We start from the raw sequence: 17232 nt of genomic DNA, 5'->3' as shown, positions 1-17232 counted from the left end.
AAGCTGCGTATTTATTTTGTGTCCTAGTGCACCGAATACACACAAAACATGATAATTAGGTACCTAAACAAATATGCTTGATAAAATAGCTCCTACTTGGCGTAATGAATGCAATTTGCACGTTCATTACGTAAATTATTCTGTAGAGCAGGCCGACAAAAAATATTTACGTATTCAGTGTAACAGGATTGTTATGTACGCGTATATTTTGGTATCTCGAAAAAAAGGCGGGTTTTGATTGACGCTGGCAATCCGCTTAATGTGACCTCGAGGCAAGTTTTGCGCGGCGCACAAACGACTGGTTAAATTCAGAGGTCGACGCAAAGCGACGCAATCTCTCACACGTCACACCGAAGGAGCTTGCCATATAATTCATTTCCCTATTCATATTTGTCTTAGTGGTTGATTCCTGGGTGCGAGCTTTGAAGGCAAAAAATCTAAAAAGGCTAAGGAGGCTATGCAAAATGACATGATATTTTACGACGGGAGTGTTATTGAAAAAGTTTCAGGGAAATATATTTCCTTCTCACTTCGCCGTTCATATGAATTGAATCGGGTCCCTATTCTAAGCATATAGAAGTGTGCCAGCCGTATGGTTTATATTCGTCGTTCAAGATTACGTGACTGGAAATAGTAAAATCGGATGATGATGTTGATAATGTAGGTCGTAATAGGCCGTTGCCAATAAAAAGTTATAGGTAAGAGATGGATTAAAAGGAAACTGGGTCAGGGTAAAGCTACCCTATGAAAACAAATCGTGTTGGTAGCTGCCTCCGAATTAAGTCTTGACCACGTACCATATTTAGATACCATATTTAATTATTAATTAATTTACATTTTTAATAAGACCCAGCTTCGTAATAACATTATTTTACAGAACATATGGTGCTACTTTACCGCACTAGTGCGAAAATTTGCATATTACGTTACTATGTCGAACATTTAAAGGGAAGGAACATCAATGTACTGTAAAACGTTGTACGATACATGTGCGAATAGGTAATTCGCAACTCGTGTCGATTTAAAACACTCCCTTCGGTCGTGTTTTAATTTATCGCCACTCGTTTCGAATTTCCTATTTTTCGCACTTGTATCGTAATGAACTATTACAAAACAGGAATCGTCGAAAGGAACGGCCAATCACGCTAACTTGCATTAATTTTAGCTTGCTAGTGCTTGGGTTCTAAAAGCAAAGTTACGAGTATTGGCACTCAATAGAATGCCTCTTAAGAGGAAACATTAGTGGACATTTTTCCATACAAACGTTCTCATTTCCTGTCTGGATTTTGGCCCTAGATGAGTAATCTTTATACATGAGTTCAATATAACCGTACTGGTAATGTCTGTACGTTTTGCTTTTTTGACATTCTTGTTTTTATTAGAACTAGACAGACGCCTAGCATACAAAATCGGCAACTATAAACGCAATTTATTTCTCATTCCGGTCCCAAAATTTCGCTACGATTGGTTAAGTTTTGCAGGAGGAAAATGTCGAAAACGTAACCTGGTTTTCTGAGATTTTTACGCAGGATTTTTCGCCTAAGCTGCAGTTGTCCTTTACGCTGCTCTTGTCGCACTAATTTTAGGAGGCGGTTCCGTCAGCACAAAGGAAGAGGAGCGTCTGAGAAGGGGCTCAGCTGGTATTTCCTCTTAAATAACTTTTCTAAGAACACGCCACTGGGAAATGCAACCCGCAACTTGGCAATATCGTCAAATTGTGCCGAGCAACTGAATAATTTTTTTTTTGCATAACTACAACATTTAGAAAAGGGTCACACTGTTCATATTGGTATTGTTTTGTTAAATATAGTCAATTTGACTCATCTTTATAAGTTTGCTACTATATTGTTAAAAATATAATATAAAAAAAACGAAATTGGAGCTTATCCACAGCACACACGAGTAATAATTAAAGCAATGTCATACGTTGCCCGTAATTGGCAAGAGTTTGCGCCGGCCGGGGCGCGGGCAGTGGCTGCCGGTCGGCGGTCGTGTTTCTACGCGACTCGTTTGCACCCATCGTTACCAACAGCTGCTGTCACCACAGGCACAACGACCTCTTCTTTCATAGGAAATTTTACTGTAGCACCAATGGAGTGGATAAAAAGCATTAATGTAAACCGTAACAGTTAATAATAGAAAATTTGTTTATCAATACTAATTACTTGTGTCTATCAGCAGTTCTAGACTCATTGATAGCGCCGCGCACTTCAACTCATAGTAATTTTATAAATTATAACTAAACAGTATTATTACTCAATCAATTTAATCGGGTTAAGGACCCGATTCGATCTTTAACATACGTCAAATTTTACGTCTAGATACGATATGGATCGGATATATCAGTGTCAAAAGTGACGTTTCTTCAAACAAACGCGTATTGATGTATCTTAAAGTTCGAATCGGGCCGTTAACCTATCAAAAGATACGATCGCTAGCCAATAACGTAACTTTTACCCACAAACTTAGAAGACATAGTGGCTAGTTGAAAGTTTCATGTGGCTGATAATTTACATTATAGAAGACGGTAGGTCTATCCCCTATAGAGGTCGTCCAAACTTCAGTGGATTAGGGCTTTCACCGGTGAGGCTTATCGGATTCTGAACGAATTTCGGGATTCATGCGATAGTGACGTCATTATCGATATTCGATTTATATGCAGATTGGGAGTAAAGGAGCGTGGGCGCGGCCGTGGTAGCGTGACGTCACAGCTAGCGACGTCCTCACGATGCCGCCCTGTCTGACAGCTACGCTACGATACTACTTATCGTAATTTCTGCCTTCTTCATGTAAATATTCGAAAGTAAAAATAATAGATACCTACTGTAGTTCGAATGCCAACGTCTGGTATTTTCAACGGAACTGAGATCCTTGTTAAAGTTTTGCGCACTGGACCCTAAGACGACAGACGCTCTATTGTAAGGGCTTAACAATATCTCTCGCTTTACTGCATTTTGCTCAGTGATAATAAAATATTACAATGGTAGTCGATTCTATTCATGGCAAGTATTCGAGATGAAGAGTGTCAGTGACATAATCCGAGAAATCATTTGACAAGGAAATTATACAGTTAAGTATTGTTTTAAGCTTCTAAAAGTTCAAAAGTCCTTAATGTCTCTGTTGGCGTCATTTGTTTAACTCATACTCCCAGTATTCAATTAAATAGAACTTATTTTGGCCGTTATTAAATATAGCATTTATAGTTATTGAGTATTCTAAATAGAATAACTTATAAACAGTTTCGATCACATATGACGGCTTACTCGTATCCAGTAAAATATTGTGTTCAGTTTTGCTCTTAAGAGACCTACTTTGTCAACATTAAGTAATTTAGAAAATGAAAGCGAGCACATGAAAGTGTGGCTTTTCCCATAGGTAATGACTGGCAACGATCTCCATCACACGAGTGAAACTTCAGTAGCGTCATTATGCTTTCAGCGATCGTATCAGCCCGTCGAATGCTCAGTCTGTTGCATTCTCTCGGCCCGATTCGAAGAATGATTAAGACGCGTTTATGATCTTGGAAAGATCTTTAAATGATCGATAACTAAACGACATGTCAAAATTAACGTTTATTTCGATTCCGCTGTAATTCCAATAAGATCTATCTACGATATTTCTAACGTCAAAGTGCTGCTTCTGTCAATTATACGACATACAAACATCATAGGGACCGTGCGCGTTGGAGGGTCTGCCATCTTGTGGCCTGAATCGGAACCATAAACAGGCACATTTACACGTCAAATGTTTTCTTGTGCTTAGTAGGTTCTGCCATCTTGTGTGCTACATCGGAACAAAAAACATCACATTTACGCCTCGCGCCAAAAATCTGACGGCTCCTGTGCTGCCTCCTATAGTTCATGCACGCTCCCTATACAAACGATATCTAAATGAGAACTTATCTAAACCATAACTTATCGTTATCGTATCTCATTCTTCGAATCGGGCCGTTCACTCCGCTCCGGCAACCACCTGGAGTGCTCATAAATATTTACAAACTAATATACTTACTAAATCAATTCAACTATCTAGTACAAGTTTTAGCGGATTATATCAAAGTGTAATGAGTGGCTACACTTCATCAACGTCTGAGCGTGTCCGATAGATTTTAACCATACCTCCTCACTAACTACGTAATTAATTTTCTCTTTAATCCGCAATGCCATGAATTTGGATATTCGCGTACCAAAATTGCTGTCAAATCCACGTTGCTTTATTTTTTCCTGATCATTCATTAACTTTTTTAGGGAAAAAGAAAGCCAGCAAAAGGCCTACACATCATTCATCTTTTACCCGGCCTGTCTATTATGAGTTGCAGTTTTTAAAAAGTTGGTAATTAACATCGGGCGAGAGTCGCAGACCACGTCCTAACTTTTGAAGTGTTCATAAAGTTTGGAGAATGCCCTAATCATTAACAGGGAGTCGCTTGCTCAAAACGATGACTTTTTTATTCAGGTCGCATGATAGGAGAAGTTTTGTAATTAAAAAGGTACAAACTTGAAAGTGCTTGCAACTCTGCTTCTATTCTTGTAATGCTGAGATTAAATCAATACCAAATATGACGAGCGCCCTCTCTTATACATTTTGTTTAACGAGCGATAGCAATTCTATTGACATTGGATGTGTATTTGATTGTAACATGTGTGGAAGATAAGCCAGTGGCAAGTGACAGTAATTAATATATTGTTTTGAATGGAAACCAACTCTCACCCCTTTTCTTTAATATATTCATAGAGTGGGCCATTAGAAAAAAAATAGAAAAAACTGAAGGAAACGAAAAAACTGAAAACGGAAAGAATTGTATTTATTAGATTTGCGGACGACATAGCAGCACTGGCCACAAGTTCAACAGAATTAAAAAGAGTAATGGAATAGACGGATCTAATTTTTACACAATTTGGACTCAAAATTAATACTAATTAAACTAAAACACTAATTGCTTCAAAATTTCACCTGGTTAAGGAACAAATTGACACCAGAGGGACACATATAAAACAAGTAAACAAATTTAGATATTTAGGCAGCTTTTTTTATTTAATCATATGGCGTATTAACATAAACATTTCAAAAATATATAACTAGTAAAATAATTATAAATCTACATTCAGGGTCTCAAGCCACGAAATTGCGTCAGGCGATGGCGAAAACAGCTTTCAACGCCAAAAAACATTTGCTAAAGGCTAAGATGTCTAATAATACAAAAAACGCCTAATTAAGACTCTGGACCATCGCTTTGTAAATAAAAAATAAATAAAAAACAAAATAAAAAAATTGTATGGATGTGAGACGTGAACAATGAGGCAGAAGGATAGGAAGCGATTAGAGGCTTTTAAGATGTGGTTGTGGAGAGAATAAGTTGGACTGAGAAAAAAACGAACGAGGAAGTGCTGCGAATTGTTGGAGAGAGGAGAAACCTACTGAGAACCATAGAGAGTAGACGAGGCAAAATGATAGGTCACTTGATACGACACGACACTTTCTTTAAACCTATTTTGGAAGGCAATATCGAAGGTAGAAGAGGAAGAGGAAAACCACGAGCAAGCTACATGCAGCAACTAAAAGGATAAGCAAATGTCGTTTCTTACAGGGACCTAAAGAACTTGGCCGAGAACCGCAAAAACTGGCGTCTATTCCACCGACAAGAGCCATGCTCTTAAATGATGATAGAAACCAACTTATCCAATTTTTTAGATTACACTACATTAAAAAAATATTTACTCGGTATAATTAAACATTTTCAAGATTGTAGTAAAATTTTAAAAACACAGTAAAAAATGTTTTAACTACTTAAGCATGTACGTATTGTAGGTACCTAGGCCTAATAAAATACAAGCTAATACTATTAGTGATTTTGTATGTCAAAACACGGTATTTTATTATGTAATATGCCCCTCCCTGGTCTTGTGTATCGTCCCCTTGTGTGTGTTCAGTCGGTCCTTCAATGAAATCATGTCCTTCTGTTGAAGACCAGGTTTCTATTCCTCGCCAAGTGCATGGCCTCGTGCAGTTAGAATATAAGGTTGCATTTCTGATGGCGACTGCACCAGCTTTCCTTCCTCTTGCAGCGTTACGGTTGTAGCGTTGCCACGAGCGGTTTCACTGCTACTCTATCTCCTTTATAAAATGAGTGATGGATTGGACATTGTAATTTTTAATGTGAAATCAGCAGCAACGCAATTTATTATGAATATTGACAGGGACACCACCGCGTCAATACTGCATCGCCCGCGTAAACTCTGTCACTGCAGTCGGAATTCGAATGTAACCTTTATGTATTTATATTAATATTCATGATTAATCTTTTCACTGTGGCAACGACTATTACATCTGTATTACCATAGAGATATAAGTAAGCTTACAGTGCTCACTCCATACACCAGGGTACCTAGCCAAGATGCTAATCGTTCGCTCCGTAGCGAACGATACGGTAATCTCTCTTTATCACTCTTCCATATAAGTTCGACAGAGGCAGTTGCGTTTCGTACGCTACGGAGTGTAAACGATTGACATCTTGGCTAGGCACTCTGTTTCCTTACTTAATAAATAATAAGTTCTATGGGAGGTATAGTATTAGCACGTATTATGGATCAATTTCAAACTCGCTTAAAAGGTTATGATAAATGATGAGTAACTATTAACTTTAAAGCTTTAATCTTGTAAGTATTATCAAACCTCACTTAAAACTATTATACTTAAATGGGGTTTTTCTCTGTATTGAGTGGGCACTCTTACCTTACTTATTTCTCTATGATATTACTATGCCTGCGAAGAGTACACAATGGCCAAAATAGACAAAATACTTAAAACCTAATAATATATCGTAATTCGCTTGAAACGGATAAAATTTTACAGGGGTCTTATTATACGAGTAAGTCCCGGTGGTTTAAACAGAATGGGTGAAAACCGAAGGGTTCATCTTTGGGTTCGATCGGGCTCCCCGGGGGTGTCGTCCCGTTCGCTCCCGCTTGTCTCGGTACTCAAGCGCAGGTTAATAAGTAATGAAGCGGATTCGACCGAGTTTTGTTTGTTAAAGTGATTATTCAAATACGAAAAACGTTTTCGGTTTTCCCTAAACTTCTCTCATATTTTATTCACTGATTTCTTCACGGTTTGAGGAATTCGTAATTGTTGTTGGAATTTTCGCAGCTATTTGCTCACAGTAAAGCAACGGATGATTTTCGTTAACCCTGTAAACATTCTATACCACAGTTTACTGCAGGTACTTATTTAAAAATTGTTTTTTAAGGGTTCCGTTTCCAAAATAGAACCTTTATAGTTTTGTCATGGACGTGTCAACGGACGGACCGTTGGTCTGTCTGTCTACATATATGTCATATCGATTTATTCCATAGGACTAGAAGGTATATTAAAATGAAATTTGATACAGAAAGAGAAAATAAAGCTGTATAAATATTGTCCACAAAAATCATTTTGAGTATGATCGGTTGACCCATTGACTACTTTTTTCCAAAAAAAATCTATTGTTATTAAAACCAGGGAAGATACATTATTTTACTCGTGTGCATTTTAATAGCGTACAGGAACCTCTAGTATGCGTGGCCCGACACGCGCTTTTCTTTTTTTTGTGTTCTAAGGTCACATTGTAGCTTGTACTTAAACATAACTATTAAAATCAAGTTTGTTTTTTATTACTTATACTTGTAAAAATACCTAATAATTACTGGGATTGTCATTGTTCTCCGTATCCGTAGGTATGTATAAATGTAATTATAGAATGAACCATTAAAATTGTCATTAGTATATCCATTGAGTAAATAAAGCGAAAGGTTGTACAATCCCAATGATATAATTAAACGATAACATTGGCTGTCATTTCTAATTAATAAGTTCAGGTTTGCCTACATTTGTTCAATGAACAGTCCACATACGCCATCCAATTTAAGTGTAGAGGAATTCACCTACACCACTAGACTTACTCAACTCATTTTCTATTACATTTAAAATTTCACTTCAAACTTACCTCTTACTGAGTCGATAAGTTATTTTGAATGGAAAGCGAAGGTACTGAGAGAGTTTAAAACAAAGTGGGCGCCCAGTAGTGTTAAATAAGAAAACGGGCGTTCCTAAACTTTCCTAAGAAAACTAATCCCATCCCGAGATTATTTCGTGAGGCTCCCAATCAATTCGCCTATAAAAACAGAGGATAAAATGCCACTATCCTCTTCCGAGAGTTGTCTCCTTAGAGAATCATTACGTAAATACGACAAAATTCTAGAGCGTCTGTCCGGAAAGGGTGTTATTTATAGAGGGCAGGGGCAGGAGTGTATCTGAGTGGCTTTATTAGCTCAACTAATATTTTCTTCTTCAAGTTAATTGTTATGTCGCCTTTAAGACCAGGTGGCTTGTCCCATTAGGTTGCCGCGGACTCTGTAATGCCGAAGCGTGAAACTTGAGAACCGCCCGGGGAACGCAGTCCCGCGGAAATATTTAAACAAATTAAAACTTTTCCTTACAGCACTTAACGTAGGCGGTATAGCTGCATAAACATACACTAAAGATTCCACACTTGATTTTATGGGAAAATTAAAAAAAATGACAACTACGTAATCATAACACAAGTTTATTTCACTGGTACTAATGAGTTAAACAGACCCTTTCACGATATTTTCACGAAAACTTAAGCGCGTAAAAAAGGCGCTCCTAAAATCCAGCTTTAATAAATGTGAACGATCCACGTCCAGTGTAAACCAAGATAACAGACAAGCAGCATTGTTAGCCCAACATTGTTGGTATTTTGATGGACGCGAGCCTGACCATTACGACTAGACCATTGTTCCCCAAACTGCTAAAGTAACCGCTGACCGTCATGAGAAAACGGTTGCATAGTTTGAAAGTTCCTTTCGACAACAAGCGGTACTAATTTGCAATATTACCGTTGAGTGATTGATTCTGTAAGTGTTTAAGTAAAATTAAAGTGATTGTGCAAAATTCTGGGTAAATGTAATAACGCAGTTTTAAATTATAATATTCCCTATTATAATTTAAAACTGAGTTATTATTATTGCGTAATATCCGAATAATGGAAGCTCATTTCGTTATAAAAATGTCAGGATATTAGGAAATTAATATGTAAAAGCCGATTTATGAACCATAAATCTATGAGTTGGTGTTTTGGGATTCTGAATTTGAATTTAAATCGTGGATATGAATTATCAAATAATATTTCATTTCAAATACGGAGCGTGTTCAATATAACAATGATATCTAAATACCAACTATGTATATCAATCGATAACTATTGTTCTGATCCTCTTACAGAAAAAAGGAATTAGTCAATTAAATTCAATTAGTAAAACCATAGAATAGACTTTCCTGTTAAGAACTATTTTTTACCATTTTAAACATAACATTTAAATTTTATTATTATGTCTATAAAAAATCAACTAAGAGGTTTCATAAATTACATTTATGTATCTATGTTCGAAGTAGTTGCAATATGACCGCTATCATCGCATCGTTTAAAAAGCGATCTTATTTACGACTTGGCACGACGATTGGATGCTTTGCGCCATATGTAGTATCAGTTTTGATAATGATAAATAGTTATTCGAAAATGTTACCGAGGAATGATACAGCTTCATATGACGTATAAACACGCCTAGCACGTCTTGCCGCGACTGGAATGAATCCATATGTCAATTAGCGCTTGACGTATAAAGCACTCTTGACAAGATGAGTTAGAATGCAGCAGAAATGCGAAAAGCCTTTGCCCAGCAGTGGGACAGAACAGGTTCTTAATAATAATAAGTACTAACCAAAAAAATACAGTTTTCCGTTTTGAGTCGTGTCGTATCGAATATCAGATTGATCCCATAACAAAGTACAAAGTACCTACATTATGGTGATTAAACAAACCAATTAAATTTTACATAACTAACTCTGTTTACGGATTCGCGTAGATCATAAAATCTTACTTCTAAGTTTCGACTTGATTTAAACTTTGAATCCTATTTTGATTTGAACAAGGTCGCTTTTGCATTCGTGGGACTATTCGAGATACGTGTTTGCTAAAGCAGAGGCCGGTATTCGCTTGCCTGTGCTGGGTTAAACCGGTGCCGATACAAACGCGTGCAAATACACCCGTGATTGATTTGATATTAGTTCAACTGACAAAATGTTGGCGCTTCGCGATATCGCATGCTAGCTTTTAATGGACTGCGGCACAAACACGCGTTCACTTAGCTTCTGTTGTTTACATACCTATTTTTTGTGAAATGCAATAAGTCGACTGTTCAGTGTGTTGCTCCAAGCCAAACTTGTCTGTCACTTGATTGATTGTCTCTGAAATCAATCAATATTATTGTTTGAGTTCATAATACCTAAGCTGAATATATTCCTAATTTATATATTTCTTAATACTCTGAATTGTAATCTAGCCTCTTGATATTTTAGTGATGTTTGTATTTTTTAGTGTATGTTCCTAATATATTGTACTGTACTGTTGTGAGTGAGCATGTAAAAATACTCAAACATAATACTGTATTGTTAGTGAAATAAAGAATTATATACATGTGCTAGTGTCTTAACAGCAATGAATTAGACGGGCGGCACAAAAACTCATCAGTCCTTTTAACCCAGTTATTACTGAAACTTTTTAAAGAGTCGGATTGCTTTGATTTTTAAATATGATGTTCTATAATGAAGTAATGTTATAGGAAAAATAAAATAAAAAATATTGATCGCCTGGAAAAGCTGGAAAACGAGTGGCGTTATAACGCCCGGTAGTAAAATCGGTGGCTACCAGCCAGTAGTAACATAAATATATTCTGGATTCAAATAAAAACACACTAACATTGTTAAACATTTGTATAATTGCCTATAAATTAAACACTAGTATGATAGGCCACAAAACACGTCTTCGGGTCATTATACACAATGTCAAAGTGAGTATCAGAAGATTTCTCCCAAAACATATATCGACGTGGTACCGAAACGTAACCACTGTATAAAAGTATTCCCAAAAAACACTTCATTTCTGAAATAGTTACATTACCGACGGCATTTTTCTGGCTCGCGTACAAATTTGTATAATATACCAACAGCTCAATTATCTCATCATTCATCATACACTCATAGTAATACATAGGAGATTGACGATTTTTCGGCTCTTCCCGGTCTTGCCACTGTCTACGTTCCCTCGGGTTATCCTGGTTGACCCACTTGTACTGTTGAGATTTTAGTACACTAGGTAAACGCGTAGAACTAATTCTAGGATTAGAAACTGAAGGCTCGTTCTCATTTTCATGTGAATTTTCGGTAGTAGTACGCATTTTTTTGGCTAAAGTCGACAAAGATAAATCGTCTTCCGAATCCTCATTTTCCGAATATGAGCTATATATAGCCTCCGCGGGAGCCCTTAGCTGAGATCCTAAAACGATTAAAATGATGTCAAATATATATTTTCCATAGTGAAAAATTACGTACAAAGTTGAATTAAAAACAAACCTGGAAGATTATGTAATGACAGAAATTCTTCATCACCCTAATCTTCATCAGTTACTTCAGTATTCGGATTTTCCGGTGGAAAAATAGTGATTTCATTTGGCAAATCATCATCAGAATCTAAATGGTGTAGGTTGTCAATTATTTCGTTAAGGCTTAAAGCCTTTTTCTTCAGTGGCCTATAAACAAAGTAGTCATAATAAATAGACGTCAATTTTACTACCGGGCGTTATAACGCCACAATTTTTTAATTGAAAAAAAAAACCCGCAAAGAAAGCGATAATATAAACTATTTTTTATTAAAATTATACAATCGTATCAGTCCTCTGTAAAACATCATGATAAGGCTACACTATCAACAAATTCAATAAAAAAAAAATTACCTATTCGAGGGCATGTTTCAAAGAAATCACTTAGGTTATTTTAAAACACGTCTGGACTTAAAACCACAATCAACACTGTGTCAAATAACAATGCGATTTGTTGAAGTACCCTTTGTAAGTACTACAATTAAACTTGATATTTGTTTATGCTACGTCAAAGCCATAAATATTGCGGGTAGATCTAACGCTTAGTTGGTGGCGTTATAAAGGTCGGTAGTAACAACTGGGTTAAATAAAAAAAGGTATCAAAAGCTAATTAGCCAAAGGCTTAGTCTTAAAACATCATAAACTCAACAATAACAGAGATAAAACGTCTCAAATTCGCCATATTACATTAAATCACGGCAACACAGGGAAAACTGAGAAGAATTAAAGCGGGTATTCTTAAAACAAGTACCTACACGTAGTAAATTACAGCGACAGGTATCTCAGGGGACGACGGGGCCTACCCCCTAAGTAAAATAATAATAGGGCCGGCAGCTTTGTAGGGAAACGGCGACATTTAGCAAAATTGCGCCCTTTATTACGAGTAGCTACATGTTTAATTGTATATTGATATCCGAAAATTTCACTAAGTGAAATGTTTGCTTGGCGGTGACGGCCGTTTAGCTAAGACGTTGCGCATCATTTGAATGGCAAGGTTTATGTAAGGGCTAAGTAAGTCAGTAGGTACATATTAAATATAATTTGTATCGTCTTAATTTATTTGACAATTATGGGTGTCTGAGAAAGTATAGCATTTATACTTGCGTAACGTTCATTACTGAGCACAAAACACCTGTTAAATCAAAATCAATCTCACGATTGCTCGCGCTTCTTGGTGCACTCAAACCTCTACTGCGAGTAGTATCATAAGACTTGTCGTTCGCAGCTGCGCAGTTATTGGTGCGCGTCAGAGAAGGCTCGATTCGACCTTTAAGATACGTCAAAATATATTAGGTCTAGTAACAATTTGGATCGGATATGTCAGTGTCAAAAGTGACGTTTCTTCAAACACAAACGTCGACATATCAGATCCATATCGTATCTAGACCTAATATTTGACATAGCTTAAACTTCAAATCGGGCCGTGAATGTAGGTCATGTTTTATATTTGACGTCTTGGCGCTACGAGCAGTTTTGGCTACAAAATTTAATCGAAAACATGCCGCTACGAATCCAACTTGCTACGCAGCGTATCGCAGTGTAGCGCCTTGTAGCGCAATGTAGCATAGCATTATGGCGTTATTCGTAAACTCGCTACAACTCTCAATTTGTTATTAAACGTTTGTCTTAATCTGTCGTTAATCTTACAAATACATAAGTAAAATATTTTTGTAAAAAGGGACAAAACATAAATTAACTAATTGACGCTTTTAAAGTTTCATGAATAAAGGGGTTAGACCCTAATGTATCAAAAAACGCCATTTTATATTAACTGGTAACCAATTCTAATGAAATAAAAGAATAGTTTTGATCTGTTATTAAAATGTACTCGCAACATTCCTACTCGTACCGCTCGCGGTACACATAAGTACGGGAGAAATGCAATCCATATCAATTTCATATCCTTCTATTAAAATTAGAATACGCCTGTTTGCAGACTGCATTTCGCTAAGTACATACGAGTATATGACAGCAATAAGTTTTGAATAGTAACATAAGTTAAAATTATTTAATTTTAAGATAAATCATACAACAAGACCCATTGTTTTGTAAAAAATAAAACTGTATTTGATTTTATTCTTGGAAAAACGCTATAAGTTACTATTTAGTGCTCTTTTAAATATGCACCTCAATAAAAATAGTAACTAATTTATGATCTGGAAGCAAAATAGACCTCAAATTTATTCAAAATAAGACCACAAAACTTACTTCAACGTTATATCACAGAATAAAGTGACGATTAAAAACCAAATCCATCAATTAGATAGATAACATAAGATCATTAACGCGAAAGACACTGCAGAGGCCGCGTCGATCAAGCCAAGTTCGATTTCTCTAACGTCACCCTAGGGAGCGGCCCATGCCGTGCCAGTCACCTGTCTTTGTCGCACCCCCGCTACACCGACAAGCTAGAGCGCGACAACAGTACCAGACCTTACAAATTGCCCGTTACGATACCGCATTAGATCACAATCTTCGTAGAGTTATCGAAGCCATATAAATATACGCTGAGTTAGTGGGAAAGTAAAGTGGTGAATTGAAATTTACCAAGGAAATCGTTCTTTGGTAATCTATAGTATGTTATACCTTTTATCTGAAACTGCTTAGTTACTAAACTTGTTCATTTAATTTAAGAACATAGTGGGTTAGACAGATAGATATACATCCTTTTCATGTCTATCCGATGATATTGTGACATTTTGCATTACTTTATTTAAACAAAAACCTAGCCGTATTAACTTCGAAAACACAACGCAACAATATTGAGTTTGGGATTTATAGAACCATGTTAGTGAATAAAAGGTGACTAAAGAAAAGTACAGTTGGTGACAATAGTTTTTATTGAAAATTAGCATCTTGACAAAAACTTATTATTTTAGTTATTGTATCGAACTCACTCCCCAAACTGGAAAGTATGGGCGTGTCGGATAGGCTGCTTTATTTATAATGTCGCCCGAGGGACTGGATGTCGAATCGCGGGCGGACGCCTGACGAAACAAATTCTCTCATTTTCCTTACAAGATTGCTTTACGCCAAACTTCTCTAATAAAACGTTTCAATGGCCACTAATTTATTTTTGAAAGACAAAGATTTAAAGATGAATTCTGGTTTGTAGCTCTGTTCAATCTCTGCGAGCCAATTAGGCTTTTGTTCAAAAATGTATCCAAAATGTAAGTATAAACTCCGGTGATTTATATACTTTTTTTAAACTCTTTTATCACATGACTAAAAGTAGCGTAAAGGATTAAAATTTTCCACGAAATCCCTCACAAAGGTTCGTAATAACTCACATTAGCTAAAAACTACCGCAAAACTCAGAACAAAAGTCGACTCAACCCGGTACAATTTAATACAACTCTTTCTCTGCAAAAAAGGGTTGTCCACTTCACAAGTGAAACAAAAAGCGTCGCAATTCCCACTCAAACAAATCACCGCTAAACAAACGTTTCTACAGGTAGGAATAATTCAGCGAAAGGTCACCTGTTACGGGTTTTCGGCATCGATCATCGGGAGTGCGTAGCGCCGACCTTCCGCCTAATGTGGCCCGAGGGAACCGCCGCCAACGCCAGCGCCGAGATAGACCCGCAGCACTCGCTTGTCAAACTCAACTTGTCCAATCGTGTTACACGGACACATTTTTTTAACATTAGTAGGTAATAAATTAATCGAGAAACTTTTCTTTTGCTTTTTGGAGGGTACTGACGTTAGAACCAGAATTGAGATATTTTGCAAAGTTTTTTTTTTTTAACTTTGTGTTTTATTATACATAATACGGTAAATTTCAGCGATGAAAAAATGTTACAAATAATATATAATATGACAACGGTTTATATCGACTAAGTAGCGTATTCGAAAATGTTCAAGAGCAGAGAATTTACAACGGCCGATATGAATGTAGAATGCGTACGCTCAACATGAATATTGACGATGCTATTTCGCTACCTAGCATCAGAGATTTATCGCGGTTTTGTAACCGGATGGGGAATTTAAAAATGCTCCTTCGCGGCCGAGTTTGGTGAGCGCGAGCAACCCGCGCGGCGCGCGCGCCGCTGACAGCACATCTCTCCTCGCGTGTATTGTTCATGTCCTAACCGCCGACTTTCCATTTATTTCTCTATGAATACGTTATTACCTGCTCGCCCCCGCTTATCAAAGTTTATTTGCAGCGTGTGGTTTACTCTGTACCGGTGCTTATTCGTTATTACAGCGCCGGAGTGTTTTATTGCCGGGGCGGGGCTAAAATCGCGTACGACGCCCTTGTTTTTCGCTATATTCTCCCGATCTTTTCAGGATTTTAACTTTATTTTATGTCTTTTTTTTTGTTGCAGATCGAGGACGCCATGTTAATGTTCGACAAACAAACCAATAGGCACAGAGGTGAGTAACGATACAAACTTTCATAAAATATTTCAAACGATCAACTTTTATTGGGTCAGCCTATAATTTCAATGGTGCGCGGTCAAAAACTGTATGTTTGCGTGTTGTAACATCTTATACCTACTCCGCTTACAAATAATTAATTGACCATTAGAATCACGCAACTGAATTTCGTTTAAACTCTGCCTACACATGTGTGAGTGGACCTGCGTCTGCAATTGTATAAGCAACTCGAAATGGAAGGTACATTTAAATAATGGGGCAGCTCAATATAATTTTGTAAGTAACAGGTATTTTTCATAAAGTCGGTATACCAAACAACCATTTAATGTTTAGCATTGGGTAGCAGTATTTATAATTTAACTATATACGGTGTCGAAATAAAGATTGTGGGTTGTAACAAAAACTTAACTTACAAGTCAATAATCTAAAAGTACCGCGAGCACAAGTTATAAATTTAGACATCAGAGTTTTTATCGCACGATGAGACAAAGGCAAGCTATGAAGTCAACATTTACAATAAAATTATACTCATATTCATACTCATTCATTTAGTGTTTTTAATGAGTGATATTAATTTTATAATCAAGAAAAAGAAATGTTGAGGAGTTTGTAAACGATCCCTTAGGTTTGTCTCTCAGGACATGAATATTACAAATAAGAATGAACGACAATAAGAATGACCATTTTTTGTATGGATTATTTTTTTGCATTCATATTGTAATGCGAACTTTCCCAAATACATCAATAAGTTATGTTTAATTCGCACGAAGCCAACTAGATGGCGTTAGTAGTACCTAACGTTTATACTTCAATTTAAATGTTCCCAAAACTTCAAAATTATGTTACCTTGCGGTATGTATTGCTTATATTTTTACAAAACTGTAACAAATGTGTAAATATAGATTAATAGAACCTAGTCAACTCATAAGTAGGTATAGTTCAATCGCATGTACAGAGATGGCACTAGTAAGCCTATCATATCTCGTTCCTGAAACTTTTAAAAAATACAGGACATCATGTAACATGTTAATATATATGTAGATTTATACAAAGAAGATACGCGGTGAAGCTAAATAAAAGTGTGTAAAAATATATAGATTGTATGTTGCAGTTTAACATATGGATAACGGGTATGGTTGTACAACTTATCCGTTTACCCAATTTCACGCTCAATGTCACTGTACAGTGCACATAGTAATCCTACATGGCGGTGTTAAGAATTTTCTTAGCATAAGGACCCTATGCACCGATAATTGTACTTTATTGTTGAGAATTAGTTACAAGTCAAGTTCGTGTACGAATTGCGTTTAATCTGGGAACTGTCTGGACCTTCTTCAATCATTGTCATGCAGTTTTATAG

The 17232-nt window shown here is 36.6% G+C and overlaps 1 protein-coding gene and 1 long non-coding RNA gene across 6 annotated transcripts in view; one reads left to right on the top strand and one right to left on the bottom strand.

Annotated features, from left to right (window-relative positions):
• Positions 1–17232, top strand: part of LOC133521255 (RNA-binding protein Musashi homolog Rbp6) — a 669256-nt gene that overhangs the window by 494940 nt on the left and 157084 nt on the right. For all 5 annotated transcript variants that reach the window (XM_061856115.1, XM_061856113.1, XM_061856114.1 and 2 more), the window contains exon 7: positions 15821–15869. In XM_061856115.1, coding sequence (XP_061712099.1) covers positions 15821–15869 — 49 coding nt within the window. The remainder of the gene's footprint in view (positions 1–15820; positions 15870–17232) is intronic.
• LOC133521247 (uncharacterized) lies at positions 10813–12076 on the bottom strand. Its single transcript, XR_009799878.1, has 2 exons — positions 11467–12076; positions 10813–11389 (listed from the first exon to the last, which is right to left on the bottom strand). It is a non-coding gene; the product is annotated as an uncharacterized LOC133521247 (long non-coding RNA).

This window comes from Cydia pomonella, chromosome 9, assembly GCF_033807575.1.
Source record: "Cydia pomonella isolate Wapato2018A chromosome 9, ilCydPomo1, whole genome shotgun sequence".
Classification (NCBI taxonomy): domain Eukaryota; kingdom Metazoa; phylum Arthropoda; class Insecta; order Lepidoptera; family Tortricidae; genus Cydia; species Cydia pomonella.
The sequence above is the reverse complement of the archived record's forward strand: the minus strand, read 5'-3'. Positions and strand labels throughout refer to the sequence as shown.